Source organism: Salvia splendens, chromosome 7 (assembly GCF_004379255.2).
Source record: "Salvia splendens isolate huo1 chromosome 7, SspV2, whole genome shotgun sequence".
NCBI classification, from domain to species: Eukaryota; Viridiplantae; Streptophyta; class Magnoliopsida; order Lamiales; family Lamiaceae; genus Salvia; species Salvia splendens.
In genome coordinates this window covers 30,964,634-30,992,558 of record NC_056038.1, presented here as the reverse complement: position 1 = coordinate 30,992,558, position 27,925 = coordinate 30,964,634, and the positions used below count along the sequence as shown (strand labels likewise).

General features: G+C 36.6%; 2 protein-coding genes across 2 annotated transcripts; one reads left to right on the top strand and one right to left on the bottom strand.

Moving 5' to 3' along the window:
* The first annotated feature begins 1,030 nt into the window (after positions 1-1,030).
* On the top strand, positions 1,031-4,899 carry LOC121742651 ((E,E)-geranyllinalool synthase-like). The gene is made up of 12 exons (XM_042135855.1): positions 1,031-1,398; positions 1,476-1,668; positions 1,784-2,016; positions 2,146-2,269; positions 2,370-2,479; positions 2,567-2,793; positions 2,887-3,002; positions 3,082-3,180; positions 3,258-3,473; positions 3,584-3,713; positions 3,824-4,057; positions 4,138-4,899. The coding sequence occupies exons 1-12, from the start codon at positions 1,074-1,076 to the stop codon at positions 4,642-4,644; spliced, it is 2,514 nt and encodes an 837-aa protein (XP_041991789.1). The 5' UTR covers positions 1,031-1,073; the 3' UTR covers positions 4,645-4,899.
* Positions 4,900-22,781: 17,882 nt separating this feature from the next.
* LOC121741886 (serine carboxypeptidase-like 31) lies at positions 22,782-25,744 on the bottom strand. Its single transcript, XM_042134819.1, has 10 exons — positions 25,333-25,744; positions 24,808-24,915; positions 24,567-24,662; positions 24,389-24,481; positions 24,230-24,315; positions 23,876-24,154; positions 23,670-23,800; positions 23,354-23,449; positions 23,162-23,267; positions 22,782-23,086 (listed from the first exon to the last, which is right to left on the bottom strand). Exons 1-10 carry the CDS (start codon positions 25,616-25,618, stop codon positions 22,934-22,936), a joined length of 1,434 nt encoding a protein of 477 aa, XP_041990753.1. The 5' UTR covers positions 25,619-25,744; the 3' UTR covers positions 22,782-22,933.
* Positions 25,745-27,925: the final 2,181 nt, after the last annotated feature.

Sequence of the window (27,925 nt, the reverse complement as noted above, 5' to 3'; positions counted from 1 at the left end):
GGCGGGACCCCTTCGGCTTAATCTGGTGGTAGGCCTCGGAGACCTTTTCCCAGAAACACTTCCGGCTTTGTTGATTCCCGACGATGGGATCGTATGAAACACGGATCCAGGCGTTGTACACCGTCATCGTTTCTTTGCTGCTATACGGATGCCGGCCTAGATCCTCCTCCTCTTCCTCCTCCTCCTCGCCCGCCTCCGCCTTTGCCCTGGAACTTCCACCGCCTCGGCCTCCTCCCGGAGTGGGTTCAACGGAATAATCCTCCCAAATCTAGGATAGTCCCTGCGAATACCGCGGGGCAGAGGGACGGGCATATGCATCCACGTCAAAATTGGGTGGTTGGTACCCCCCGGCGTCGACGAACCCTGGGTGCCCGGCGTCGACGAACCGGAACCACCCAATGTGTTGTACATGCTCCCCCAGTCGCCGAACGCATTGAGATCCCACGCGCCGGAGCCGCCACCGCCGGAGTTTCCGTCGCCGGACATTTGTGATGAGATGTTAGATGAAAATTGGAGAGGAAATGGACATTATTTGGGGAGAGAAGATGTGTAGTTGTGTGTGAAATGAGAATAAATTAGGAGTATTTATAGAGTACAAAAAATTAAAAAAACAATAATAAAATAAAAATGGCTAATTAAACGGCAATTTTACCGTTTACAATTTATATTTTTTTTAAATTCGAATTATTTTAAAAAAATGATTTATTGCGTCAGCGTGACGATGCCCACTCGCGAGCCGACGAGTGGGCGTCAAGCATGGCGCCTCGACGCGTGGCGAGGCGGCTCGTCACTCGTCATGCCGTGACGGGACGCGGGACGGGATCGGGACGGGCTGGGGACGAGACGGGGCGCCGCAACGCATCGCGCCGCCGTCCCGTCCCCCGTGACGGAACGCAGGACACCCGCGTAAGGCGTTGCGGGTGCCCTTAGTTTGTTGTATCCAGGTTATTCAAAGAATGTCCCCATCACTAATTTAGTATAAATACATCCATCCATGGAATATATGTCATGTCCAAAGTAGTTGCACTAATTAAGGAAAAGTGAGAAACAAAACATTTCTGAAAATAATAATAATGGAGTCGTCACTGCTGTCAATCGAGTCCCTTGTTAATCAAGTGAAAAATGAAATATTTTGTAAGCTCCATAGCCATAGTGATGCATTTGTGTCCCCCTCAGCCTATGACACTGCTTGGCTTGCCATGATTCCCCACCAAAATAATCACAAAATTCCCATGTTTTCCAACTGCCTGAATTGGATAATCCAAAACCAAAAAGAAGGTGGGTTTTGGGCAGAAACCAATGAAGAAGGAATTCCCACCATTGATGCTCTCCCCTCTACTCTTGCTTGCTTGATTGCTCTCAAAATGTGGGACCCTGCCCATCCAAATATTGAATCAGGTATTATTATATTTCATTCATATATACTGATATAGTTAGTTAATTAGTTTGTGACACTTTTATATGTATCCATGCAGGGCTGCGGTTTATTGAGTCGAAGGCGGAGATACTTCTCAAGATAAACTATCAGAACTTGCCGCGGTGGTTCGTGCTGACTTTTCCGGCTATGGTTGAGCTGGCAGAGGCCCACGCGCTTCCTCTTGTTTTCCCTCACGGATTAGTCACAGCTATAGCTCACATTTTCGTCCGGCGTCAACATATTCTTGAAACGTAATTACAAAATGCATAATTTTCATTATTAACATGTTCTCAACGTGAAATGCAAGCTAGCTAATTAAGCCCAAGCTAAGTCTTGACTAAAACTAAAAAATGGGTGGAATTGCAGGGAAGAGCTAGTTGGAGACGAGGAACGGCGTTGCTTTCCGCCACTCCTTTCATACTTGGAGACATTCCCATCTACTTACCATTTTGATCACAAAGAAACGGTGAAGCGATACTTGAGCAGCGAAGGATCGCTGTTTCAGTCGCCGGCGGCCACTGCTCAAGCCTTTATGTCCACCCAGAATATGGATTGTCTTAAATATCTGCAATCACTCCTTCATAAATTTCCAAGTGGAGGTAGTTTACTTAGTCTAATAATAATCTTGTACTACATATAATAAATAATCTATCCCTTCTGCTGGCTCAGTAAGATGTTCATAATAAATAATCTTGAGTAAATTAAAAAGAGAATTAATGACATTGCAGTACCTGCAATATATCCTATGGATGGAGACTTGATAAAACTGTCCTTGGTGGACCACGTGCAAAGACTTGGCCTAGCTCCACATTTTCATCAAGATATTGAACTGCTTCTTGCTCAAATCTATAGGTAATAATCCTATTTCTAACTACCATCTTGGCTAATGAACCGCAACATCATAGTCGATGATAAATTAACTAAATCATCGTATTGATTTGCGTTTGTTCAGGAGTCAGCAGAATAATAAACCAAATCCGAACAGCAGTTTCCCCTTGAAATTATTCAAAGATGCAATGGCTTTCCGGCTTCTCCGGATGCATGGACACGACGTTAATCCAGGTACTTTATCTTAATTTATCAGCACTTGAATTTCAATCAGTTTATGTTTAGTATTAATTATTTTCATATTAATACAATTGTAAGCAGAGAGCTTCTGCTGGTTTGTGAATCAACCAGAAACAATGGAGTATATGGAACAAAACAGCCAACACTTCATCACCGCGATGTACAGTGTTTACAGAGCTACAGATTTAGCATATCCAGGAGAGCACCAATTAGATGAAGCAAGAAAGTTTGCTACTAAATTGCTCCAAAATTCCAAGACCAGGCATAGAGATTATAACTTGTTAATTTCAAAAGGCCTGCAAAATATGGTACATATATATATATATATACATAAACACACAGTCAATTCATTTTATACTTTGTAGCATCATCTCATCTCCTTCGATTATTCATCTGAGTAGATCAAGTATGAGGTGGATGTTCCATGGACTGCTCGTCTTGATCGTCTCTATCATAGGAAGTGGATTGAGGAAAACAAAAGCAGCCCTTTATGGATTGGGAAGGCCTCTTTCTACAGGTATCTATTTTCATCACTCATAAATTGTTAGTTACTTATAAGTTATAGTAATAATGCTACCTACTTTGATAATAAACAGGTTTTCCTGCCTTGAGAACACCAAGTTGAGGCAGCTGGCTGTTGAAAATTTTGAATTTATGCAGTCAATATACATGCGTGAATTAGAGGAGCTTAAAGGGTTAGTCCTATTCATGAGATTAATCCTTTCAATTTGACAATTATTAATGAGAAACATATGCTTGAATATATATTTAGGTGGGCGAAGAAATGGAGGCTTAGTGAGATGGGATTTGGAAGGGAGAAGACAGTTTATACCTATTTTGCAATTGCTTCTTGCTCTCTCTTTCCTCACAATTCAGTCATGAGGATGATTATTGCAAAGGCTGCCATAATTGTGACAGTCGCTGATGACTTTTATGACATGGAAGGTTCCTTGCCTGACTTGGAAATTTTGACTGATGCAGTTCAAAGGTATAACCATATTTGAGCATCAGCATCGCAAGTTCTCTGCGCACACACCATGTGCACGCACTCTGTACTCATGAATTGCGTGAGAATAAATACTTACATTTAACTTGTAGATGGGAGGGCAATGGATTAGGGGGCCATAGCAAGACGATCTTTGAGGCGGTAGATGAGTTTGTGAATGACTTCGTTACAATATGCGAGCCACAAGAAGGAAGCACAGTAGTGCCCAAGTTGCAACAACTTGTAAGTTTGGTGTAACACTAGATTTTAATTTACTTTCGAGTATATATTTTTATAGGGAAATGGTATGCTACATACCTTATATGAGCTGCTCTGCTGTTTATATGTTGTAGTGGCGTGATTGCTTCATGTCGTGGATGGTGGAGAGAAGATGGAGTCTAACAGGGTACACACCATGCATGGATGAATACCTAGAAACCGGGATGCTGTCGATCGCAGCACACACAATAGCTCTTCCAGCCACCCCTAATTTCTTCAACCCAAATGCAAACCCTCTTCAATACCAAAACATCACCAAATTGCTCATGGCCATCGCACGTTTATCAAACGACATGCAGAGTTATCAAGTAATTATTCACATATATTACTAATTAATGGGATAATCTCTTTATTTCCTCCATTGAATAATTTTAATGAACATATGCAGAAAGAAGTGGTGGATGGAAAGATGAACATGGTGATGCTCCACTGGCAGCAAAATCCCGAGAGTGGCATCGAAGAATCAGTAGCGCATGTGAGAGAGATGCTGGAGCTGAAAAAGAAAGAATTGGTGCAGCTTGTGTTCTCAGACAGATTTGAACAAGAAATGAGTAAATCTTGCAAGCAAACACATTTATATTGCATGAAGGTGTTTGAGATGTTCTTCAACTCAGCCAATCTCTTTGACAGTGAAACTGCACTTATGCAAGATATAAACAAGTCCATCTACCTTCCCATTACTCATCGCAAACCCTTCCCATTTACCGCTCCTAGTGCTGTTCCCTCGCTCAAAAACAACGACAAGTCCAAGGTTTCCGCTCGCGTCCACACCCTCTGCACCTCAAAGTCACCACTACACACCACCAATTATATCAAACTTGCACCCTCACCAAAACTACTACACCTTCCCATAAGATGTAATATGCGTCTCACCGGCATCCCGTTGCCACTATAATGATCTTCTACATTTCCTTTGTATGTCATCGTGAATGAGTTTGGTATTTGGGGACGAATATCAAATGTATGTGTAGTTACTATTATTGTTTAGCCACTATCTTTTACTTTCATGTCAAAAGTTTCCAAGAGTTGGCTAGCTTGTATACATAATGTTTATCATCTTATGGTCGTACTATGTTTTTATATTATGTACAGTAATGTTTCAATAGTGTCTTTATGGCCTAATTAAAACTTTAATCACGATTACTCTGTACAACAGATGTATAATTGATGTTTGATTCACCATTCAAGTTTTGCCGTGTATATACAACTATATTAGTCTAATAAATCATGACAACCCTTCGAAAGAATAAAAGAAATTATATTAGTCTAATAAATCGTGATGAGCCTTGAAAAGAATAAAAGAAAAGCATGATGAGCCCATTAAAAATTTGCCACTACAGCAACCTCCACCATATGTTTCTCTGTAACTATCCACTAACTAAAAAAGAGTCACTTGAGAATTCTCCATGTCTTAGTATTTCCTCCGTTCCATAATAGTGAGTTATTTTAGCATTTTGGTACTTTTCATAGTAGTAAAGTGTTTTTTTTTAGTAAAAGTCAATACATTTCTTCTCATTTAGTTTGCTTTATCTTACTTTATTCTCTCTTCATCTCTCCACCTTTTTTCATTTCCTACTTTATTATTTTTTACTTAACTCACTTAACACAATTTTTTTAAATCGCGTACCGAAAAGAAATGCCTCCACTACCGCGGAACGAAGAGAGTATTAAACACACCGTATGCAAAATCGAACATCTTATCAGCAGTGGGAAATCTAGACCACGAAAATGGAGGGGTGAAATTTAGTACTAGTTAATGAAAAAAGAAATGACTTAACTACGATGAACGAACCATAAAAGAAGAATGCGTCTCAACTCCAGGCGACGTCGGAGATATTCTGTCAAGTTGTACTGAATACCCAATGCCGGCAAAAAGAAATTAACCTTGTTTGTTGACACATATTTTTTACTTCCTTTTTTAATTTTTTGAATTAGAAAGATGCTCGATTTCTGTTTCACACAAAAGAGAGAAAATATCTTTCATTATCTACAATTCGACCAGACAAAAGAGTTCATTTGTCGGATATTATTGGAGTACGTATATGAGAAACTTTTTCTTTTACTAATGAATTTAAAAATGTAATTTCACTATAACTTAAGTATTCTTTGCTTCACACATTTTTTTCTATGTCTTATCTCTTCTTCATAACATTATATGTTAAGCTATTTGTGCAATCTCAACATTATCCTAGAGAAAGATCAAAAAAGTTTCATTTCTCTTTTCAAACTTCAATATACTAATTGAAGAGGTTTTATCAATCTAAAGTACTAGTGTGTCACATTCTAGCTTTTCAAACTTCAATACAGTAGCGGACGAAGAAAATTTTTCTAGTAGGGGTTGTATTTAGAGGTGAGCAAAATAATCAAAAATCGATATTTGATCTGGATCAGACCAAATAAAAATTTAAAATTCAGTTTGTTTTTTTTTATTTTTCGATTCAGGTTTAAACTTTTGGCTAATTCAATTTTTTTGGTTCGTTCGGATATTAAAAACTGAAAAACTAGAAAAAACTGATTGTTTTTATAAAAAATAGTATTATAAAAATAATACTATATTATACCTAAAACAAATTCTATTTATGTTGATTTATATATGAAAAAAATTATGTAAAAAATTACAATCACATTAGTATAAAAATACATAAATACTTTATATCTTAATTTTTCCATAATTAAATGAGAAAGAAAAAAAGAAGATAAAAGTGAAATTACCTACTCCATTTGTTAAAATAAAATATTTCTCGTCCCGTCCGGCCTAGGGGTGGGAAATTATACCGAAATACCGTACCGAAAATACCGATTTTTCAGTATACCGCAACTTCCGGTACGGTATGATACCGTACCGCAGTGTTTCGGTACGGTAACAGTATCAATTTTTCTATACTGCGGTATACCGAATCCACGGTATACCGGTATACCGATAGATTATTATTATATATATATATTATATTAAAAAATTAAAAAATAGAATTCTCTAAAATTTAAAAAAAATTAAAATGTAATATTTTGGATATATATTATATTAAATTTTTAAAAAGTGTATATTACATTTATATATATATATATATATATATATATTATTAAATAAAATTTTAAAAAAATTAAATGTAATATATATATATATATATATATATATATATATATATATATATATATATATATATAGAGTTGTGATCAATGTCGAACCAATTTTAAAGACCGAACTAGAGACTAAATCTGGGCCATTAGATCTAGTTTTTTTTATGAGATGTGCTGCTGTGTAAATTTTCCGGTCTTCATTACAAGCTCATTTTACTTTCATTGTATAGGTTTATTACTTCATTCCGTACGTAATACCTTGAAACTACAACATGTTTTTACTTTTTTCCATTAGGTTTTGAAATGATTCAACATAGGTTTCATTTGAATTCATTGACATGAGGTTTTACTTTATTTACATTAAAAAATGCAATTTATTTAAGTGCGTTTATTACTTCATTCAGAAACGTTATTACTTCATTGGATAAGGTTTTTACTTCATTCCAGTATGACTTCAAATGCTTCTACATATACTTCATTCCAATAATTTATTACATCATTCCATGTGTTTATTACACCATATCGGCGTTGTGGCGGTGGTGATACATATTGTAGAGAGAAAGAACGGCACGCGACGGCGAAACCGCATTTACGTACTTGAATGAAGAAATAATCCTACTGGAATGAAGTAAAAACCTACTGGAATGAAGTAAAAACCTACTGCAATGAAGTTAAATCTTCGTAACATGTTAGTATGACTTATTTACCTTTGGATGAATTAAAACAGGCTCGTGATGAAGGCGAAAATAATTGATAAATTTGTGTCTCTCATCCATAAAAAACTAGATCTAAAAACCCTAATTTGGTATGGTTCGGCGGTTCGGTCTTTAAGAGTGGATTTGTGAATAATGGAACTCTCTCTCTCTCTCTCTCTATATATATATATATATATATATATAACGGTATACCGGAAATTCGGTATGGTATCGGTATGGAATTTTGACATATCGTAATTTCCGGTATGGTATGCGGTATGGCACGGTCGGTATGGTATACCGTACCGACCCACCCCTAGTCTGGCCAAATATATATACTCCGTGAAAACAAGAGTGGAACAAATCTCTATACACATAATATTACAGGGGATCACTTACAGATATAACATCCTACATGTAGGGATCAGATCACTCAGGTTAACTAATTACTTGGACCTCTTTTTATTATTGAATCAACACCGAGATGGCTAATCTCAGTAAAGAACAAGCCAATTACAAGATATTTGTTACAACTAGAATCGTATGCTACGAGTACAAGATTACAGTAAACCCTAGCCTATATAGGACCTGGAACCGATCGAATATCTCGAGCTATACACTGTGAATCTCCTGCACACTGAATACACAAGTTAGTAACACAATATCCAAGATCCTTGCGGATCTAAACTGCAAATGAAAGACAAGAACAAAATAGGACAGAAGATTTAGAATATGGCTCAGGTCGCACACACGACTGCACAGGGCCAAGGACCTCCTCAGTCTTCTCCAACAAATCACAAGGGAGCACAGTGAAACAATCGAACCCCAAAACCTAGGGTTTCCGATTACTACAACACAGTAGCCACCTCACACATCAAATGACTCACACCACAGCCACAAGGCTTCAAGAACACACAAATCCCATGGATCTAAGAAATCAACTGAAGATCTTCCACCAAACAGCCAGAATCGAACTCAACCGTTCGAAACCAAAGAGATCTCCTAATCAACCCAGGAGTTGAGAGATGCACACTCGATTCTCACTAAAACAGAGAAGGAGTCACCGGAGAAGAAAGATCGGAAGCCATTTCAGAGAGAGAGAATGTTCTAGAGAGAAGTCGGAGAAAAAGCATGTAGAGAGAGATGCAAGTGAATAGACTGAGGAGTCAAGGAGGCGCAGGGAGTGTATAATTGAGCAAACAAACACACCCTAGATCCAATGGCTCATCGTCATGATCCGCGTGAGGTGGCATACGTGGCAGCCATCGGAGCGTCCATTTAAATATTGGGTCAAATCCGGATTGGGTCACCAATAAACACCAATGGGCCATCAATTAAAACCAGCGCACCTAATTTAAATAGCAAGCTCAAATTGAAGTCCATACACCGTCTCACTTCTCACCTTGAATTCATTTTCAATCTTTCAACTCCCTCTCCAATTCATCCCAAAACGTCTTCTCACTACGGAAATGTGACAGAATGGGCGAATGTGACATGACTTTTTAGCTATATTTTTAAATACTAGCATGTTTTACACCTTTTAAAAATTGATTTACACAAAAAATGTTCGAACGACGTGATTTTTTTCAGGTAGCAAATTAGATCTTATGATAAACTTTAACCCATTTTCATTAAAGATTACTACTAGTGATATTCGGTGGATTTATTGCCTTTTTCAATGAATTCCTGGTCCTAGATTCGATTTCCATAAAATGCTTATAATTTCCAGCAAATTTATACATGCAATAAGGTGATGAATTCATTATAGATCTTCACTATCTAAGAACTACATATAAATAATTCTTAATTTTTATTCTAAAAGCTATGTTTATTTTAGATACCCCTGTATATGACTTAAATTCACATTTCTTGAACTTGAAATTAGAAGTAGATTTGCTACTATACAGACTTGGATTGTATTCAAATCCTTTTCACCTTATATATCCTTTCTCCTTTTTAATCTCATCCATGGATTTCAATGCATCTAATGGCTTAAATTTTAAACTGAAATTATCAAAAAAATTTAATTTTCAACGCTTGGGGGTGAAATAGGGATTAACCAAATTTGTTAGTTACGGAATTGTCCATGAATTACTCCTTTTAGGCTGTATGCAGTTTCAACAAATGATTTCTTCCCAATTTCTCGCTGATTTCTTTCTCCAGCACGCCGCTTTTAATTTTGATAATTTCAGTTCGAGAAATTGGCAGTTCACGATTATAGATCGTAGATTGTGCACGCCGGTGCTTTGTGAATCAAACGCAGACAATTGTAGATTGTGCACGATTGGTCGATAATCAATGGAAGAAGGTTATTCACCCGCTTCTCGCTCATGTTTAGTGGTTTCGACGATTTCATTTTGTAATTGAATATCAGTCGTAATACATAATCAGTGTAGAGCTTCGAGATCGTTTTTCATGTTGGTGTGCGTCTGTTCTCAGTCGCATTACATAATCTGTGTAGATCAGCAAAATAATGCATTAAACATAGGCATATAATGCACAGATTATACAAGGTAATGTACAAACAAATAATGAAGAGATTAAACCAAGTAATGCACATCAACATATTCCATGTACTTTTCAACAATAAAAACCACCAGTTACATGATGCATACACCAGGATATGCTTATGCATATAAATATTCATATAATGTGCGGAACCATTACAATAATGAACACACGAATATTGCATTAATGTTTACAACAATGACCACCAAAATACAAATAATGACTACATAAGTTAAAATAATGCACACATTTATGTTCTAAGTCTAAATAACGTTGTCCAAATACACGAGCTGCAGTAATTCATCTGGGATTGCACATTCATAGTGCGTAGGTTTTTTTTTACTGATTTACATAATGTACATATTATATAGTATAATGCGCAGTTTAGTTTCTGTAATGCATTATTTGTGATATGTAATGAACATTTATACTGACCCGTTTAATTTAAGTTGTTCCGTGTTTCGATATTTGGTTCACGTTTCTTGTTTTCCCTAAGGGTTTAACAAGCCTAGGGGCTAGGGTGTAGTATGTTCTATGTCAAACAAACGTTGTCCAAATACACAAGCTACAGTAATTCGCCTGGGGTTGCACATGCATAGCGAGTAGGCATTTTTAAAAACAGATATACATAATGTACATATTGTGTAGTATAATGCGTAGTTTTAGTTTCTGTAATGCATTATTTGTGATATGTAATGAACATTTATCCTGCTCCGTTTAATTTAAGTTGTGCCGTGTTTCGATGTTTGGTTCACGTTTCTTGTTTTCCCTAAGGGTTTAACAAGCCTAGGGGCTAGGGTGTAGTATGTTCTAAGTCTAACAAACGTTGTCCAAATACACGAGCTACAGTAATTCGCCTGGGGTTGCACATGCATAGCGAGTAGGCATTTTTAAAAACAGATATACATAATGTACATATTGTGTAGTATAATGCGTAGTTTTAGTTTCTGTAATGCATTATTTGTGATATGTAATGAACATTTATACTGACCCGTTTAATTTAAGTTGTGCCGTGTTTCGATGTTTGGTTCACGTTTCTTGTTTTCCCTAAGGGTTTAACAAGCCTAGGGGCTAGGGTGTAGTATGTTCTAAGTCTAACAAACGTTGTCCAAATACACGAGCTACAGTAATTCGCCTGGGGTTGCACATGCATAGCGAGTAGGCATTTTTAAAAACAGATATACATAATGTACATATTGTGTAGTATAATGCGTAGTTTTAGTTTCTGTAATGCATTATTTGTGATATGTAATGAACATTTATCCTGCTCCGTTTAATTTAAGTTGTGTCGTGTTTCGATGTTTGGTTCACGTTTCTTGTTTTCCCTAAGGGTTTAACAAGCCTAGGGGCTAGGGTGTAGTATGTTCTAAGTCTAACAAACGTTGTCCAAATACACGAGCTACAGTAATTCGTCTGGGGTTGCACATGCATAGCGGAAGACATGCATTCACAAATAAATCATATATATGGATCTATTTGACCGATTATGGGATTAATTGATTCACATGTAAAACATTGAATTGCATACAAGAACGCACAAAAATCATGCTTAAGGAATTAAAATCATAATTCATGATATTCTACGGTTTAGGATTACCGATCTGATTCTCCAAAGAATCGACGATTGCTTGCGCCTTCTCCACGTGATGTTCTTCGTACTCAACCACGAATCTTCTAATCTGTATCCCGAACTCAGATAATGACCTTTGGGTGGGCAAAGCTTGTCATAATCGAAAAAGGCTTGACTAGAAAGAAGACAGAATATCAGTTTTCTCAAAAACCGATTTTTCGTCCACTCCCACTGGGGAGCACGAAAATTAAGAGTAAAATCACCACCTTTTGTCTTCTATTTAGTCTCCTTTATATAGAGTTATGATGGGCCAGATTAGGGATCCATGGAGGTTGGACTTGGGCCAAACCTGTTGGACTTTTACTAATTAAATTGAGCCCCAATTTAATACAAGTCCAATAGAATATTATTATCATCCACTATAGAATAATAATATTGACTGCCCGTCCAATTCCAAATTACGAGTAATCCGGGCTTTACCTCTTTAATTTATTATTTCCCGTGTTTAAGATATAAATATCCATTAATTAATTTAAGTCTGCTATTTGACTTTAATTAATTAATATATTTTTCCAAGAGTTGTCTAGTTCAAAATCTTTATTTATTATTCTGGAATAAATTCCAGCCGGCCGGGTTTCTGAATAATAAAACCTTTTTCGAACACCTCTTGAGGATATTATCAAACTGGACTCACCCAGCACACGATTCATTGCAATAACAATACTAGCACCTCTAGACATTGATCACCACTACCCAAGATACCAGGATTCTTGGATTGCGAAAAATCCGCACCATTTGATAATCAAAGTAGTGCATAATCAATATCGTATGCTCAATGTTATGTCAACAATGATTAAGAAATAACAATCACTGAGACCTCGTCTTTCAGTAAATAGCAAGAAAGACTTATCTCAACTGTTAGATCCTTCAGTGCTATACCACACCAGTGTCGTTTATTTCCTAAGGTAAGGAAACATGCAGACTGACACTGCAACCTTTCACGATAGGTAGCCAAAGCCTATCTAGGTTGTGAAATTCTATTTCTCTTCTACAAAGGACCGACTGAGTCACCTTCTGTGAACGTCGTTCACGACCAGTCTACTATGCAGAAGAATTAGACTTATTTGCTTCTTATACATTTAAATGTTTGAGAAACATCTTATAAATGCATAAGCAAACACCAATGCGATAAAATTATTTCTTCTCACCTTGGGATAAAAGTGAATTGTAGAATTTATTGTATACAAGCAATTCTATCCATGCAACATGCTCGAAATATGTTTTTCAGTATACCAATCCTAACATGGTTCACGTTTTTTGTTTTCCCTAAGGGTTTAACAAGCCTAGGGGCTAGGGTGTAGTATGTTCTAAGTCTAACAAACGTTGTCCAAATACACGAGCTACAGTAATTCGTCTGGGGTTGCACATGCATAGCGAGTAGGCATTTTTTAAAACAGATATACATAATGTACATATTGTGTAGTATAATGCGTATTTTTAGTTTCTGTAATGCATTATTTGTGATATGTAATGAACATTTATCCTGCCCCGTTTAATTTAAGTTGTGCCGTGTTTCGATGTTTGGCGCACATTTCCTGTTTTCCCTAAGGGTTTAACAAGCCCAGGGGCTAGGGTAGTAGTTTAAACCGATACAAATAATGCACCAAATGTTAATAGATAATGGATGGTATTGACTATATAATGAACGATATGTGAACTGCAATGTAAAGGTTTTCTGAGCCGGTTTGTTTGTTTGTGTTATACAATTTCATGAATATGTCAGGATTGGAACGGTTTGATTTTTGGGTTTAGTTTCAATCATTCCCCAAGGGTTTAGAAATCCTTGGGGCTAGGGTGTAGTATGGTTTAAACATGTTTGCCAGATTGTGATTATGTGGGGTTTAGGGTTCATTCATTCCCCTCGGGTTGCCCAATTCTGGGGGCTAGGGGTGTAGTATAGTTTGAGAAACACAACCTCTACGAAGGACCGCGACTATGAGTCATTCCTTTAGGGTTTAGCTATCCTAGGGTATAGTGTGTATTATGTATTATGTAACAAAACAATAGCCAAATACCTAATTCACGTAATGTACACATTTGGCATTGTAATGGTTATTTTATGCCTCTGTAATGAACGTTTTATATCTTATAATGTCTTAGTATCCAAAACATTTTTTTATTTGTGTTTGTATACAGTTATGGTTGTGCCTGAATGTTCTCCGGAATCGAAGCCCGTCGTTGGTCAGAAGTTCCAATCATTAGATTTCGCATTCGAGTTATACGATGTATATGCTCGCGCTGTTGATTTTGATACGCGCAAACAAGGGATGAGGAAGGTGCAGAATAAATCCAAAAAATGCACACATGAATATTGCAATCACCCATTGTCCCATGTCCAACAGCAGTCACATAAAACATAAATCATGATAAATAATGCACTATATTAGCTAAATAATGTACAGATACGGCCAAGTAATGAACATACAAATATTCCATTCACTCTTTGACCCATGTACAACAGCAACCACGTGATGCATAAAACAGGATAAATAATGCATTCAAATAGCCAAATAATGTACAGAATAACTCAAGTAATGAACATACAAATATTGCATTCATTCTTGGACTCATGTACAGTAGCAGTCTAATGATGCATAAAACATGATATATAATGCATAGAAATAGCTAAATAATGTACAAATATTGCATTCACTCTTAGACTCATGTACAAGTTCCGTGACGACTTCCTTCTGCCGTGGAGTTAAACTCTTAATACAATTCAGAAACTCTGTTGGGGTTCATCGACAATACAGATGGTTGACGTTCCTACCCCTTGGTTTCCTATCCTCCGTCTCTTCCGAAGCTGTACTAGTCCCGGCCTCTGATAATCGCTCCTGAAATTTTTGGGCAATTCCTACTGGCAGTATATCATCGACAGCCTCGTCGATGTCCAATCTTAGCTGCTTTGATGTTGTACAACATACAAAATAATAACATACAATTAGTTACATAATGTACAGACTGAATAAAATAATGTGGACAGTTATACTGCATTCACTTATACACCCTTGTACAGAAGCATCAAAATAATGCATTTTAATAATCAAATAATGTTCAGAATAAATCAAAAAATGCACCAAGAATATTGCAATCACCCATTGTCCCATGTCTAACAGCAGTCACATAAAGCATAAACCATGATAAATAATGCACTAAAATAACTAAATAATGTACAGATCCGGTCAAGTAATGAACATTCAAATATTCCATTCACTCTTTGACTCATGTACAACAGCAGTCACATGATGCATAAAACAGGATAAATAATGCATTCAAATAGCCAAATAATGTACAGAATCACTCAAATAATGAACATTTAAATATTGCATTCACTCTTAGACTCATGTACAACAGCAGTCAAATGATGCATAAAACAGGATAAATAATGCATAGAAATAGCTACATAATATACAGATTCGATTAAGTAATGAACATACAAATATTGCATTCACTCTTTGACCCGTGTACAACACAAGTCACATAATGGCTAAATCATGATAAATAATGCATAGAAATAGCTACATAATGTACAGATTCAATCAATTAATGAACATACAACTACTGCATTCACTCATTGACCCATGTACAACAGCAGGTCTATAATGCCTAAAACATGATAATTAATGCATACAAATAGGTAAATAATGTACAGATTCAGTTAAATAATGCGGCCATGAATATTGCATTCACCCAGTACTTCATGTACAGAAGCAGACAATTATTCCAGGAATTGGACATGCAAATGAAATAGAATGCTCACCTTCAGACTGGGATGGTTGTGAAGTTGAAGGACGTCCTCTTTTCGTCATGATAAATCTGGGAGACGAACCAAAAAATCAGAATGCTCACCCAGTAACACAACCATGATGAATCATACAAGATATCAATATAGGTAACAAATTAACATTCCAAATAATGAAATAGCTAAAGCAAATAATGCAATTATAACCTAACCATGATGAATCATACAAGATATACTCTTAACCAACAAACTAATTTCATTAATGACAAATACACATCAGTATCCACTATACACAATGCTTATCTTTTAACAAACAATGCACACCCACACATATTACCTGTACTTTTAAAAGGTTCAGTTCATGATATTTTGATCTATAAGAGTAATGAAACACTAATATAGCATATATGCTGACACTAATGACCACTGACATACAAACAAATGAAACATCAGATAAATTAATGCACATAATCAAGAAAATAATGTACAAAAAGGACTAAATCATGTAGGATCAAATTGACAAATATGAGAAGCAGAAAAACAGAGCAGCGTGCAAACAGAAACTCACCCCCTTCTTGTGTTTGTTGCGATTTCGTAGGTCTACCTCTTTTAGTCATGATGAAATCTGCGCGCAACAGTAAACAATCACAAAATTACAGAATTTAACAACAAATAATCGCGGATTTGATGGTAATCTATTGAATCTTGGTGTGGTTGTTTTATTTCGGTCGGTTATTTGGAAAACGATTGTTGAAAATCGAACAATATACGACGAAACCCTACCTGCTGTTGTAGTCCAGCAAAATCTAGTTCAAACCGTGAGGGGATTATGGAAAGCAAGGCACCCAGCGGTGAATCTCCGAGAAAACGCCGCGCTTTTGAACAGCGGCGGCTAGGGTTTTTGGCACTGGAAGGAATTTGTGGCGTCGTTCGTGAGAGAGAATCTGGAGCGAGATTTTTGAGTAATTGCGATTGGTGATGAAGGATGTATTTAGTCGATGGAAAGTAGTGGAGTAGCCCGCTTAAATTTTGGTCAATAGGTTTTCAACATTTTTTGAGTACACAAAATGACTAAATCACCCTCATGATGCATCAAACTGGGTAAATAATGAAACGCGGGATGTTAAATTAGATTATAATCTAGAACGTCCATCCTCCTAATCCAACGACCGAGATTGCGTAGAAACTTAAATCTAAGGGGAAAATAGGAGTTTAACACTACCCATACAGACTTTGGCATATTAATATCTATATATATGGTCCACAAAGTATTGTATGTGGCCGCTGGGATTCGAACCCAGGTCTCCAGAGACCCAACACAGAATTTTTACCACTAAGCTACAGAGCCAATTTATGTTTACAAGCATGTGTGTCATGTATTTTACCCTAAGATGCATGTCCCTCATGCGTCTTTCAATTAAAATAAAAAAAATTAAAAGACGCATTATGCTCATGCGTCTTACGTCTTACCCTAAAACGCATCACGGTCATGCGTTTCATTAACGAGTGACGCATGAGGGTCATGCGTCTCTGCGAAAGCCGAAATTTTAAAAAAAAAAAACAGTACACTTATGGAATGTAAAAAAATACCCTAGAAAAAAAAAAGAATTAACCCGGCGTTTTTGCTAACTGAACTCGAATAACAACCAACCAGCGACATCTGATTTACTCTGCGGGCTACAAACAAGCAATTTCGAACCCCCAGAGGCCGATGCCGGAGAAACATCACGAAATGGTAAATTCCAACCTTTATTGTTCGTCGTTCGTGTTTTTAAAATTTTTAGTTGCTGTCAATAAGTAATATGTAGATTTTAGGGTTTATTCAATTTGTGTGTTTTTGTTCTGGGGATTTTAGGGTTTATTTGTTCGTCGGCCAAATCGCCAGAACCTTAATTCCGTATGGATTTGGCATCCATTGTTGGCGATTTCAGATGATTGCTTATTTTGCCGCTTAATTATGTATTATTCTTGCATTATTTGTGGGATTATCCGAGTATAGTTTTCGAAATTGTGTCTTGTAAACGGTGTGTTGCATCTGGTTCTTGATGGTGATTATTATGTTGCTTAATTTCTCCTTTATCCTTCTTAATATGTGTAAACTATATCAATGTTATCGACGATGCATAATTATCTAAATAATTGTGTGCTTAATTTTCAATACAATTGTTGCGAAAAAATTAATACTATGCAATTATTAAGCCATAATTAGTTATTTTTGAAGAAATCTAATGGCATAAAATGGAAGGATGTTGTAATCTAATAATTAGTTATTTTTGAAGTGCTCCCCTAATATTATATTAGCATTATTTAATATTTTGTCTTTTAGTTAGTCTTCTTCCCCAAATACGTCTTCTTCTTTCCTAAATAAGAGAGTAGCCATTATTACTCTTCTTCGAAGTTTAAATTCAGCCATTTTTCACATTCAACTTCTAGTTATTTACTCTCTGTAGCAACATTAGTTTGGGAAGGGCTATATGTATTTCGATTCGTAATTTTTGAAAAAATTACGAGTAGAAAATTCTATAAAGAAATGAATTGGGGAGGGCTTAAAAGTACTAGTATGTCACATTCTGGCTTTTCAAACTTCAATATCTACTAATTGAAGACGTTTTATCAATTTAAATTCTAAAGTACTATATGCCACATTCTGGTATCGAAAATATATTCATGAAGTTCAATACACCTCATTTTCAATTTTTCATCATTTATAAAGGTAGCCATATCAATACAACAAAAATAAATACCACAAGAACTAGTGAACAACGGTTATTAACTTGTCAAATCTTCAAACGAAACCATAGGGCCCAAAACTGCACCATTCACATGCACCTAATTTAACTATTCATTTCATCTTTTGTGTGATTGATAGGATATAATTCCTATCGGTTAGAGCACTCAAGCCAACTACGACGGACAAATCCAAGTGTAGGTGCTAGGGCTTCGAAAACTATAACGTATATATGCATGAAAATAGGAAGGAAAATATAAATAAAATATTACTCCATCATATTTGAAGGAATAATCCTTGTACTAGGCCGGCCTGCTTTGGACGTCCGTACTCCTTGTTCTTGGGCTATTGGGGTCGGTTGCTACTTTTAGGCCGAGTGAAGGCCGGAATCCCTTATCTGCACCGCCCGTTGAAAATGACGAAAATGACATGAACTATTACTATAAAGGACCACACAGAGCAGACATATGTAAACAAAATTTGAGGAGTACTACGGTAAATGGTGTTCACATTAACAAACACAAACTCAAACTCATCCTGTATTCGACCACTGCAAACATAAGCAATGAGGTAACGCAATTACAGACACAACGTTAAACCCAAAGCATGATATACAATAAGATTATTGGATTGTTGCAAGGAAAGGAAAGAGTAATGAATATGGATAATTTATAAGAAATAAAAAATAAAAAATTAATTCAAGGACTTGCACACGAATTTTTCTTGCCATAACAGTTCAATACTCTATTGGTTTTAATGTCTAAACTGGACTCGAGAATTATAAAACCTTGTATAAAAGCCTATGAATCAACCGATGGACCCACAAATGGTGTCTCTGTGTCACTACATTTTTTATCTATCAACCAAAAATATAAACTACAATGTCATGGACTGTTAAGAAATACTAGTATTTCCATGATCAGTTGCGTCTTGTTGTTGACTAAATTTAGCATAATTAATCAGTTGCGTCTTGTCATCGACTAATTTTAGATCGATTCCATAATTAATCAGTTGCGTCTACGACCTACATGTTTCGAAACCTTTCCAACGAGCTACGCTATTCAATGTTTCTTGGTAGTGTAGTCTATAATTGTTTAGGTTAATCCTAGAAAATAGAGGGCAAGAAATATAAAAAGCTACCATTTTCGTACTAGATATTTGGAAACGTTCGAAACGTTCACCACCAGTAATTCAACTCTATTAGTTTGTTGTATCCAGGTAATTCAAAGAATGTCCCCATCACTAATTTAGTATAAATACATCCATCCATGGAATATATGTCATGTCCAAAGTAGTTGCACTAATTAAGGAAAAGTGAGAAACAAAACATTTCTGAAAATAATAATAATGGAGTCGTCACTGCTGTCAATCGAGTCCCTTGTTAATCAAGTGAAAAATGAAATATTTTGTAAGCTCCATAGCCATAGTGATGCATTTGTGTCCCCCTCAGCCTATGACACTGCTTGGCTTGCCATGATTCCCCACCAAAATAATCACAAAATTCCCATGTTTTCCAACTGCCTGAATTGGATAATCCAAAACCAAAAAGAAGGTGGGTTTTGGGGAGAAACCAATGAAGAAGGAATTCCCACCATTGATGCTCTCCCCTCTACTCTTGCTTGCTTGATTGCTCTCAAAATGTGGGACCCTGCCCATCCAAATATTGAATCGGGTATTATTATATTTCATTCATATACATTGAAGACTAAAGTCCAAAATTGGTCCCGTATATTTGTGTAAACAATATGTTTTGGTCCATATTTAATGGTTCCGTAAAAAATCAATGGTCCAAACACTTCAGGCTAGATTGAATTATTAAGTTAGTTTGAGACACTTTTTATGTACATGCAGGGCTGAGGTTCATTGAGTTGAAGGCGGAGATACTTCTCAAGATAAACTATCAGAACTTGCCGCGGTGGTTCGTGCTTGCTTTTCCGGCGATGATTGAGCTGGCGGAGGCGCACGCGCTTCCTCTTGTTTTCCCTCATGGATTAGTCACAGTCATAGCTCACATTTTTCTCATGCGCCAACATATTCTTGAAACGTACGTACGAAATGCCTAATTGTAATTATTAACGTTCTCAACATGAAATGCATGTGTACCAAATGCCTAATTTTTATTATAACTAACTTGTTCTCAACATGAAATGCATGCTTGAATTGAATTAAATGAGGTAGTAATTAGCTAATTAAGCCCAAGCGAAGTCATGACTAAAACTCAAAAATGGGTGGAATTGCAGGGAAGAGCTAGTTGGAGCCGAGGAACGGAGTTGTTTTCCGCCACTCCTTTCATACTTGGAGACATTCCCATCTACTTACCATTTTGATCACAAAGAAACGGTGAAGCGATACTTGAGCAGCGACGGCTCGCTGTTTCAGTCGCCGGCTGCCACTGCTCAAGCCTTTATGTCCACCCAGAATATAGACTCTCTCAAATATCTGCAATCACTCCTTCACAAATTTCCCAATGGAGATACTTAATTTAATCTAATCTAACCACTTATTGCTAAGTAATATGTCCATAAAAAATTTTCAGTAATTAAAAAGAAAAGTAATGACATTGTAGTACCTGCAATATATCCTGTGGATGGAAACTTGATAAAACTGTCGGAATAATTCTTTTTTTGGTAATGCATGTTAATGGAATTTCATTTTAATGAAGAGCTTTAGATGTATTCCGACTCAGGGAGTGACGCACAACCGTTATGCGTCGTTGTTTAGTGACGCATAACCATCATGCGTCGTTGTTTAGTGACACATAACCATTATGCGTCGTTGTTTAGTGCCGCATAAGCATTATGCGTCTTTAAATAGTGACGCATAATGCTTATGCGTCTTTCCTTAGCGACGCATAACACTTATGCGTCTTTGGGTAGTGACGCATAAAGCTTATGCGTCTTCCGGCGGGTTTTAAAACAGGCAGAGAAGGCAGAACACTTCGCATCACAGACAGAAAGCGGCGACCCAAGCGACGATTCACAACAATTTCCGACGATTCCCAGCAATTTCCGGCGAATTTCCACCATTTTGCAACCATATTCCAGTAATTATTCTTAAATTTGGCTAAATACATCATTTATGGCTTAATTTGTGCAGGTTTTCCGTAATTTAGTAAAATTATGGTTTATGATGAAATTGATGGGATTTTTGGTCAATTTTTATTGTTTTGTTGCCTATACTTAGGGATTATGATGAAATTAGAGGTTATGATGAAATTGATGGAAATTTTTGGTCGATTTTCCGTAATTTGTGTATTCCATATGCATATTATTTAGCAAAATTAGGGTTTATGATGAAATTGATGGATTTTTTGGTCGATTTTCCGTAATTTGTATATTTCATATGCATATAATTAAATGTGTAGAAGTAATTGATTCAGTTTTTGTAATTGCGCCCCTTTCATATGCATAAGGGTTGTGCGTTTCATTAATAACGACGCATAACTCTTATGCGTCACTCCTCCCTTCAGAATACATATAATCTCCTTCATTAAAATGGAATTTCATTAGTGGGGTATAACAAAAAAAGAAAGAACTCTATGTCTTTGGTGTACCACGTTCAAGGACTAGGCCTAGCTTCCCATTTTCATCAAGATATTGAGCTGCTGCTTGCTCAAATTTATAGGTACTAATCCCGTTTCTAACTACCATCTTGGCTAATGAACCGCAACATCATAGTAGTAAATGATTAATTAACTAAATCATCGTATTGATTTGCGTTCGTTCAGGAGTCAGCAGAATAACAAACCAATTCCGAACTGTTGCAACTTGTGTTCTCAGACAGATTTCATCAAGAAATGATAGAGTAAGTCTTGCAAGCAAACACATTTATATTGCATGAAGGTGTTTGAGATGTTTTTCAACTCAGCCAATCTCTTTGACAGTGAAACTGCACTTATGCAAGATATAAACAAGTCCATCTACCTTCCCATTACTCATCGCAAACCCTTCAACCCTAATGTCGTTCCCTCCCTCAAAAACAACGACAAGTCCAAGGTTGTCGATCCTAATGTTGTTCCCTCGCTCAAAAACAACGACAAGTCCAAGGTTTCCACTCGCGTCCACACCCTCTCCAACTCATAGCCACCACTACACACCACCAATTATATCAAACTTGCACGCTCACAGAAACTACTGCCCCTTCCCATAAGATGTAATATGAGTCTCACCGGCTTCGGGTTGCCACTTTAATGATCTTCTACACTTCATTTATATGCTATCATGAATAAGTTTGGTATTTGGGGACTAATATCAAATGTATGTGTAGTTCTAATAGTGTTTAGCCACTGTATTTTACTTTCATGTCAAAAGTTTCCAAGAGTGGTCTAGCTTTTATAGTTCATGCTTATTATCTTATGGTTGTATGTTTTTATATTATCTGTATACTATACAGATAATATTTCATTAGTAGCTTTATGGCCTAATTAAAACATCAATCATGATTAATCTATTCAACAGATGTATAATTGATTGATGTTTGATTCACCATTCAAGTTTTGCCGCGTATATACAATAATATTGGTCTAGGACCCTTCAAAAGATTAAAAAAGAAAAGCATGATAAGCCAATAAATATGTCACTACAGCAACCTCCACTAATCTAAGTTATGTTTTTTATAACTGTCCACTAACTAGAAAAGAGTCACTCGAGAATTTGATAAGAAATATAGTACTACTATATAATAATTTGAGTAATGTAATTTTTGTAGTAGCAAAAATGCCAAGACTTGACCAATCTTTGCATCATGGAGTTTAATATATGGTGAATTATAATATATGATTGGATACATTAAGTAGAAAAATGCTCAATTCCATCTCTGAGAAGGTGGAGATTCTCCTGCAAGAAAGGAGGCAAAGAAAGCAAGGGATTCACTGGGTTTGAAGATGGGCACAGCATGTCCTGCTCCTCTAAATGTGGCGAATGTCAGTCCATAGTACTCTTGCACCCATCCACTAACCTACAAATCAAATCGAGATCACGCACAGCCATCGTCCTAAAGGTTTAATTGTTGGAAATAACAAACACCTCGTACCTGTTTCCCGTGGTACCAAGGTCGCCACGCCCTCTTGATCGCGAGTTCTAACGAGCTCAAACTGTATCTCGTCGACAGAACAGGAACTCTGCCATCCGTATCACCACTGACACCAAAACCAAATTCTCACTAACATTAACCATTCCAACAAAATCAGATGTTAACAAGAAGCATCTGTCTATATATCTATACCTGTACACCCATATCCGGAGGCCAGCAGCTATGAGCTTCTTGTATATCGGAATAACAGATTTCTTCGTGTCATACCAGTTATGAAACACCGTCATACTGCACAGTCGAACATCACGTCAGTGTCTAGAAACTAACTCTACCTGGCATGAAGACATCCTCAAACTCACAATTATCATGAGAAAAAGTGATATTTATTATACTATCCTCTAACTAGAAAAGTGACAACCAAGCTAAGAAATGTGATCTGTCCGCACATCCTCACTAGGAGTACACCTCAAATAAAAATAAAAATAAAAATAAAATAATTGAAGCTTACTTGCATAAGCTCCATTTCTTGAGACTGATTCCATCAGAGACATGGAGGGCCTTCTGAACCTGGGGTTGATTGTAGTAAAACTTGGCATAGTCATCCAAGCACGGGTCATAACCACCCATCATTCTCGGCATCTACACATGTAAGATCATTTTTTCGGCCTTCTATTTTCCATAGTTGAAACAAGAGAAAAAAATAATAGCACTTACCATCTTGGATGACCTCCTGGCTTTGAGCTGACTTGATAAACCAGATGAATTAGCTATGCACACTGATGTATAAAGGCTGTACATATCTATCTCATCATACTGGGTAAGCAGTTCATCCCAGCCAGCATAGCAATCGCTGTTGTTCAACGTGTCATCACTGTAAAAATCGCAGGACTTGATAATGGTCTTGTAGGTCTCATCCGAGACCACAGCATGGCTCCAGGCATAGTCCACCATGCCTCTCCAGTCCTCTGCATCGTGTGTCTCCGGATTGCCCAGCTACCAAGAGAAAAGGGAGTTCAACGTATTTTTCTTATATTTTGTGAATAATAGAAATTTCAAAGGATTAAATACCAGTATGCCTCTGAGATTAATGAATAAGGAAGAGGGATCTGTATTCTTGTCATGAATGATTTCAGCCAGCTCAGGAACATACTTCCCTGATCAAACACACACATGAGATCAGACCAAATTTTTACAGAGACGGGTGCTGGAAATCGAGCATAAGTATACCTGCATAGCTCTCTCCAGCTATATAAAATATTCGATGTTGATATGATGGGAACTTGAGGAACCAGTTGTGGAGGAAAGCATATGCATCATTTGCTGGAAAAAGTAGTCCAATAAAATTTGTTATACAGTCAGCCAAATGTGGACCAGATTTACAGTAAAATATAACAGTAAGGTTTACCTGTAAAGTCATCACCCAGACTATCATAATCACCACTAGTGTTTGTGTATGAAAAGCCCACACCAATTGGAGATTCCAGGAACAATAAGTTGGCTTCTGTACCATCAAACAGGATACATAAATAACTTTTCAATCCCTGTATATATTAACATGCTACAATATCCAGTTTGTTTTGCTTTAGATCTGATGAGAATATTTCTTCTTGCTATATAATGGAAAAAAAGAAAACGAAAAATCAAACCTTTGGTCCATGAGAAAGGATTTAATTTCAAGCCACGCCCATCGCTGTCCACAAAGAAAGGCCCAATTTCTTGTGTTGCTCCATATCCCACGGAAGAACAACCGGGACCTAGAAGATATATAGAACCTGATATCAGCAGCAAATACGGTAGTAGAAAAAGGTAAAAATGAAAAAACAAGGAACATACAACCACAACCTTGAACCATATAATTTAAAGGGAAGCAAAACTTATGTACGATGAATCCTCTGCCTTTAGAAATGGCATAGAACGGAAACTGCTTATATCTTTTGTTTAGATAGATTTAAAGAAAAAATATGGTTAAAAGATTGATATTAGGTTGACAAGGACAGATGAAAATGTGCTTAGCGTTCATGCTTCTGCATCAAATGGATCATGCTACAAGCATACGATACTTCTAGAAGACCTTGGCACCCTCAAGATTTTATATAAGATTGTAGCATACATATGTGTGATGCATGCTCGTTGAATTCTAAAACATTATGAGGCAATTTTAGCCCTCTTACCTCCGTTTAGCCACAGCACTAGAGGTTTTTCATCAGCCAGAGTTGTGGCTTCGTAAAACCAGTAGAAGAGTGCTCTTCCATTGTTTTCATTCACTGTGACATAGCCAGCATAATGTTTAAAATTTACACTAGGTTGGCCAGGAAGACTTGTTACAAGATCCTCAGTGGCTGCTGAAGAATTAAATTTTATTTCACTAGACCAGTGCCGATATCTGGCTTCGGCTAAAGGTTTCATAGAAACCAAACTCAGAGAGAGGACAAAGAGCACTTTTAGAGCGATATCCATTGAGATATCAACTACCAATCCAGAGATGGTTATGAGATAAAATATGCCAAACTGGCATGTTTATTTATACATAGAGGATTACATGTGTTTAACAAACAATGAGAGTGGTCACATTGTCTTTAGTGAGATATTCTATGTGGCACACAGCATTTTTAATTCGTCAGCAATTACTTTATGGCCTCTCACATGAATTTAGGCAGGTTATTACATAGCTAAACTAGCACCAATTAGAGTGGAGCCTCCATTTACATTTGGGTTGTTGGATCAACTTCACGTGGATATATATATATCAAGATTAAACTACACATTTCCAAATTGTATTAGTCAATATTCTTCTAGAGTGCAATCTTGTTCTTCAACAGTCGTATTCAACTTCTCTAAACTTGCTTTAACTGAATATCGTGCATTCTTTTGTTTATTAATTTGACTGCCTACATGTGTAAAAGGTGTGGGTGTGTGGTTAACGTCTAGATGAAAAAGCATCCAAATAGTATTAGTATTTCATAACCATTAGTAGAAGGCATCACTAACATGATGGCTGAAGTTCTTTCCCAAGCTCCCAAGTCCCTTAATTTCTAAATCATAAAATATTTCACTGATTGATGTTTCTAATAAGTTCGAACTAGATAAGATGACTAAGCCTGGAAGCATAGGAGCTACGACTAAACATGCATGAATCTGAAATAGTATGAGATTTTATTGATGCTACATCACATGAACAAATCAAAGCAAACAGTTTGATAATATTAGATGGGCTTTCTCTATCATTGAAGCACGCAGTCAAAGAAAGTCACATAACCATTCTTTTTGCGTGATGATGACATCATGATCATTCAAATCAAGGTACAAATTTCAGTGACATCAAGCTACTATTACAAAGAGAATAGGAGGATCAGATTTGAACGGGGACGGATTTTTGCAGCATGCGCTGTTTTTCCCATATATTGACCACGTAATCATTTTTCTTTTTTTCATCAAAGTGGCAAGTGAAATGATATTTCAGTATATATTCTCAATTAGTGGTATGTGTGTGCAGTGTGTAGATAAAAGTTGACCTATTGTTTTGGAATCTCATCATCAAAAGAAAGAAAGAAAAGAAGATTGTGGCGAACCTTATGGTGTGTGGCTTAATCAAGGTGATGGAATTTGTATGATTGCAACAGCCAACTTGGATGTGGACCATGAGTTGGATTTCAACTTGATTTAGTTGAAAAATGAGAAGGAGAACATCTGTAACGAATAAATAAATTCAACAAAATTGGCAAGTGCAATTTATACAGGAAACTATATAATTATAATAATAAATCCTTCTAAGACCATCCTCTGTATATGTCAAATTAGCATAAATCTCAAATATAGTAGTGGCCTGACATAGATGTGCATCATTAGCACGTTACCTCGATAATTCATATCAAAGAAATGCCCAGAAAAGGATCTGCATAAGTTTCTTAAAATATAGAGAGCACTAAGAACTTGGCTTCAGTTAAGTAAGTGCGGATACACTAAAATATGAGTTCAGCATTCTCATAGGCAACTCCTGACTACACTGTTCCAAAAGTGTGTAGCAAAATGAGTTCTCACGTTGGTTCCGAATATGGTAGGTATTATAGTCTTGGAGCATAAAGCAACTAATTTAGTGGAGCATATTCTTAGGTGTGAGCTCAGAACCACAGATGAATTCCACAATCTAATTCAAGAAATGTATATCCTTACTTAACAGTCTATATATTCAATAAACTACAGTCACAAGTAGTGCAAGATGTTATTATATGCATGAAATTTTATATTTCTATAGGTTTTAAATCAAGCTTGTGGTGTACACATCAATAAGCATACTAAACTAATTAAATTAATTTTCCCAACAAGCAGCATGAAGCCACTATCTGTATCGTGCAGACACATATCATGGATGACCATGTGTTGAGTATTGAGAATCGTGGATGCCAGAATGGGAGACAAAATCTAATGGATTGAGCATTGCCCCTTCATCATCAAGTTTGCTGTCATATAGTCTTTATTTGAGCCGAAAAGGGAGAAAATGGCTCTTTTTGAGACAAACCTTGAGAATTTTATCTTAATTACAAAACCTATGCAGCCGTCAAGTGGAATATCGTGTAAAGTTCTTTGCTGAAAGAGCTATCTTGTGATCTGTTCAAGAAACAAAGAAACTGAATAATTTACTGTCATCTTTTCTTATTTGTGATTTATTACAATAAAAACCCTCCAAGTTCTACATCTCATTAAATTTCTAAGGCACATTCTAAATCAGGTAGAGAGAGAGAGAGAGAGAGAGAGAGAGAGAGAGAG